General features: G+C 43.7%; 1 protein-coding gene across 5 annotated transcripts in view; it reads left to right on the top strand.

Moving 5' to 3' along the window:
• The window catches only part of LOC106808346 (diacylglycerol kinase theta-like), a 95552-nt gene that overhangs the window by 41868 nt on the left and 49516 nt on the right, over positions 1-4168 (top strand). For all 5 annotated transcript variants that reach the window (XM_014811045.1, XM_014811053.1, XM_014811036.1 and 2 more), the window contains exon 2: positions 1133-1212. In XM_014811045.1, the coding sequence (XP_014666531.1) occupies positions 1133-1212 (80 nt within the window). The remainder of the gene's footprint in view (positions 1-1132; positions 1213-4168) is intronic.

The raw sequence follows: 4168 nt of genomic DNA, 5'->3' as shown, positions 1-4168 counted from the left end.
ATAATATATACATGCAAAACTGTTTGACATACACTTGCGTGCATGTGTGAGTGTATATTAATTAGCCCTAGAACAAATGGTTACACAAACGTGAGTGCACACTGGTTTTATGAATTGATAGTATTTATTATGATCGAGATTTACATATTATGTAGATAGCTTATATATGTAATGTTGAAAGATTGTTTTATAAATTTTACGTGTGCTACAATATTGAAGTTTGTATAGTTATTCTGGTATTTTCATGTGTGTGAAGGATACTCCAGAATGAGAAATTAAACTAGCTATAGCAAGGATCAATTTTAAAACCGGCGGTAGATGTTAAAAGCAATATATACATTTAGTCTCCTGATTAGTTATTACCTTAGATCATGACGCTATATGAACTATTGATACAATAGCAAATAAAATCTTATGATGTGTTTATAAATTCTTTGTCAGTGTGTTTCAAATATAGTTATTTTGTTTATTAACATTTAATGCAAACAAATTACAGAAATTCTTACACATGGCCCCAGGCTTTGTAATTTTGGCTATAAGAAATACTGTATATATATAATAACAGTACATATAACTTTGGTTTCATTTTTCTTTCTATAACACCAACTTATCAGAATATGGAAAAGCAATTTTACTATGGTATGCTGCCAGAATAACATGGATGTTTATATAATGCAATAACAATTACGTTTGATATTATATTTGGCGTATCATTGGCATGGTTGTGATTCAGTATATAATACTAATAAACCGATCTCGGCTGTAGGGAATATAAACTAGGAGCACCCAAATACGACAGCCTCTGTGGAAGAGGCAGTTGTACGAACATTGCTTAAGAAGTACAAGTGATTCGCCTGTTTATTTTCTTAGTCTACAGACGGCTGCAAATGATTTTTGAGAGCCTTCTCGCCTAAAAGTGTCACAGACCACCCACAGGGAAAGCGCTTAAAGCCAGTGTGTTTGTTTGTTTATGTCCATGTGCGGGAGTCTGCTTGAGTATGCGCGTGCGTTTGCAGAATTATACTTGAAAGATGCCCCAACATGCATAGGTGTATATCGTGGTTGATGTAGTAACGAGGCCAGTGTGGTTGTGATATGTTTCTCACCAAAGCATTCTTGTTTTCTTTTGCAGTGTGCAACTTTGTGGTTCACGATAGGTGTCTGAAGACTGTTGTCTCACCATGTTCCAGTATAGCCGTTAACCTAATAAAGGTAAGTCGCTAAGTCGTAGACGCTATTCACGGCTCATGAATATTTGAGTACGGAATAAGTGTTATAGTTTTAATTAAAATCAACTTAGCTAGGATCACAGAGTAGTTGGTGGACAGAGATTACAAGCTCTCCAGTCAGCGTTATTATGAGGATTTATTGTGTGGCATGTTGCTAATACATGTGTGATTAAAATAAATAAAGGGGTGAGGGATTGTTCAAAGGATCTTATCCGCCACTCTTGAGGAATTATATCTTAATAAAACAACCAATAATTGAAGAGGCAGTAGTAATTACGGATTGTCCGTAGCATCTTGCTACTTATGCAATATACCGAAAGTTGCAATAGTGAATTTTTTTTTTTAAACAACTTGAGTTCACATCCTAATGTGAATGCTAACTAGCTGTAGATTCGTTGAGGTGAATGTTGCATTTCGTTCTCATATGAGAATGATCATCTAGCCCGCGCAGTGGTTCTCTCGTTGACAGCTGAGCTTCTCTGTCGTTGATTAGCTCGTATACATGTGGCAGATGCATGTAGGCTTGTTGCAGCACACAGGCAGGCGCCTAATTAGCTGCAGATATAACTCCGCTGATTGGTAACGATGTCTAGTGTTGTAGAAATGTGTAGTAAATGTGAAGCGTACTTGGTGGCAGCTGCAGCGACTTTGCTGTGGCTGCAACCCTGTCAGTGGTGAATGCAGCCGGACATGGTGGCAGGCGAGACTAGCTTCAGTCCACTCACTTATAGCACACTCAGTAGGAATTTTACTACTACAGACTAAAGTATTACTAACTTTGCTTGGTGATTGTAATAGCAAGGGGAGTGAAAATGCATAGAACGTACTGTCGATTTCGAGAGGTTCTATTTTAAAACGGTCCATTTTTTCGCGGAACGTAATAACACAGGCAGTACTCAGAATAACATTTACGTTTCTAGCCAATCAGCTGGTTTTTTTCGTATCACAATAGTATCAGCGTATATATAGTGTCTGTTTATTTCGATCTATTATCATGAGGGAAGTTTAGGGTCCAGCCTTATATTATGTAGCTTGTACGTCTGTTGCTTGATGAGCAGCCTCATGGACGTTGGAGCGGTCACACAAGTGTTTTACTTGACTATAAACGACAGTGTACGCGTATATAGGTACTCTTATAGCCCTGCATGATCGCGGCTACGACCTTCTCCTATACTTTGCTACAGAGCAGACAGGCATGGCTCGAGTTTGGGGGGGGGGGGGCTTTACGTATTCATTCTTGTGGTTACTTTTTTCAGCTGTTAAACTTTTGAAAATGTTTATATTACATGAACTACTTTATATTCTTTTAATTGGAGATCGGTTTTCCTTGGTAACTACCATTCACATTGACTTGCAAATCAACTCTCTAATGCATCATTGTACTTGTAGTCTGGTTTTGCTCAATGCATCGGATACATCATTCTCTTCCCTTTACAGCCATTTTCACGTTATGATCTAAAAACAGATGTCAGTTGAAACGAGGCCAAAATAAGGCATAGCCTCAGTATATATCTCGAGGATATTATTACTTTTTAAGGAAGGAAACGCATTACACCCAATTTTAAAAACAGACGAACAACATCTTACATCTTGTCTATGATAAATGGGCATGAATGCAACATGACAGTATTCACTATCCTGCATTGCAAAGTGTAGTAAAAGGCCGTCGCCGTCAGCCGTAGCCATGATGTTATTACAGTAGGATGACAGTAGTTAGCATATCATTTTTTCTTCTGCCAATAATAATTTGCAGAACATTCTTTTTCTAATAGCGTGACTAATGACGTCATGGCGTCAGCGTCGCGATGTGCCGCCTAACATACTATGGAGTTCGGCGTTATTAGGTTCTGAGTACTAATAGACATCAGTCAGTCATAACACATGCCACAGGATATTAGAAATCATCCCCATATGCGTTTTATTCGCAACCTTGGCCTCTGAGAAATTTGGAAAACGCGAAATGTTAGTTTTGCTTATTGGGTGTATATTTGATTGCCCGCACTACAAACAGAGCTCGCGTGTACAAAAACTACTGCATCTGTCTGCGAACTGACTGAGCAGTCAGTCGGCCCTTGTGCAGATTGGGAGGAGCGCATCGGTTGTATGAAGCAGGAGGAAAAGTAGATGGCCGGTATCTCTCAAGCGTCTTTCTAATTGACGCACGCGTATTACTGATATATTGCCTTGTAATGGTGGCACACAATCGTGCACGCTTGCAGCCGTCCCAGGCTGCAGGGTGCAGGTGAACGTTTAGTAAATTTGTGTCGGTACTTTTTTTAGCTAGTGCAGTAAAAACGGATATAGTTCATAACTCTGTTGCTGCCATCGACAAGTGAGTCGGTTTTGCATTGGTAGACGGCCACCTCCAGGTTTGTGCATGTGCTCTCCTGCCACACAGCCCGCCCCGCACGCCGCAGTACAGCCCACCGCAAGCCGCGGTACAGCCACGCACGCCGCGGTACAGCCACGCGCGCCGCGGTACAGCACCGCACGCCGCGGTACAGCACCACACGCACGCCGCGGTACAGCCACGCACGTCGTGGTACAGCCACGCACGCCGCGGTACAGCACCACACGCACGCCGCGGTACAGCCACGCACGCCGCGGTACAGCCACGCACGCCGCGGTACAGCACCGCACGCCGCGGTACAGCACCACACGCACGCCGCGGTACAACGCCGCACGCCGCGGTACAGCACCGCACGCCGCGGTACAGCACCACACGCACGCCGCGGTACAGCCACGCACGCCGCGATACAGCCACGCACGCCGCGGTACAGCACCGCACGCCGCGGTACAGCACCGCACGCCGCGGTACAGCACCACACGCACGCCGCGGTACAGCCACGCACGCCGCGATACAGCCACGCACGCCGCGGTACAGCACCACACGCCGCGGTACAGCACCACACGCCGCGGTACAGCACCACACGCACGCC

The sequence above is a fragment of the Priapulus caudatus genome, unplaced genomic scaffold (genome assembly GCF_000485595.1).
Source record: "Priapulus caudatus unplaced genomic scaffold, Priapulus_caudatus-5.0.1 Scaffold13, whole genome shotgun sequence".
Taxonomy (NCBI): Eukaryota; Metazoa; Priapulida; class Priapulimorpha; order Priapulimorphida; family Priapulidae; genus Priapulus; species Priapulus caudatus.
Note: the sequence above shows the minus strand (reverse complement) of the source record. Positions and strands in the feature narration are given on the sequence as shown.